Raw genomic sequence first — 788 nt, forward strand, 5'->3', positions numbered from 1 at the left:
GGCCTAGATTCAACCTGATGCGCCTTAGCCATAATGGATCCAGTCCAAGTGATGAGCAGCGAAGACGATACGGTAGTGTGGATGACTCCGGAAACGGGGACTTAGTAAACGAGCGCTGCACATTCTCCACAGCAGTCCGGCATGTTTGTGAATACTGTGAGGCGAATTCAGGGCTGGATTCAAGAATTGGTCTTACAAATTGTTTAAAAATGGCAATTAAACAGGATTTGTTATGGAAGGATCGGCGAATGTAAGCGCAGAGCTTGCGAGCTTTAGCCACTCTGTACCTTACATGTTGGTTGAAGCTAAATGTACAGGAATACCTAAGGCCTAGGTCTCTCACTTCGGGAAGAGTAGGAATGGAGAGACCGTTAAGGGTAAGCGTCCCAGGTGGAATTTGGAATCAATATGACAGGGCTTGGCATTTTGGAACAGCGAAAGAAAGACGGGAGTTGGAAGACCAGAGTGATAAAGAGTTTAATTCAGACTGAATGTTAGGAAGGGTAGAAGCAGAATCGCTGGCCTTGAACGTGTAAGCCACCTTAATTTCATCAGCAAACACAAAAGGGGATCCATGGGTGATTGAGTCGGTGACGTTATTAAGGTACAGTAAGAACAGCAGAGGGCCAAGCACACTACCCTGAATAACTCCTCTGGTAATGGGGAGGGCTGAGGAGCAGAAATCCACGATTTTTGTGGCCTAGGTTCTACCGGTGAGGTAAGAAGCGAATCATCGCAGTAGTGGGCGACCAATCCCCGCAGTTGGTAGTTTATTGAGGAATGCACCG

General features: G+C 47.3%; 1 protein-coding gene across 1 annotated transcript in view; it reads left to right on the forward strand.

The window, feature by feature from the left end:
* Positions 1-254, forward strand: part of T265_03720 (hypothetical protein) — a gene marked incomplete at both ends in the record, with an annotated part of 27,880 nt that extends 27,626 nt beyond the window's left edge. The window contains one exon of the mRNA XM_009168267.1: positions 8-254. Coding sequence (XP_009166531.1) covers positions 8-254 — 247 coding nt within the window. The remainder of the gene's footprint in view (positions 1-7) is intronic.
* Between the last annotated feature and the right edge of the window lie 534 nt (positions 255-788).

This window comes from Opisthorchis viverrini (assembly GCF_000715545.1).
Source record: "Opisthorchis viverrini unplaced genomic scaffold opera_v5_54, whole genome shotgun sequence".
NCBI lineage: Eukaryota > Metazoa > Platyhelminthes > Trematoda > Opisthorchiida > Opisthorchiidae > Opisthorchis > Opisthorchis viverrini.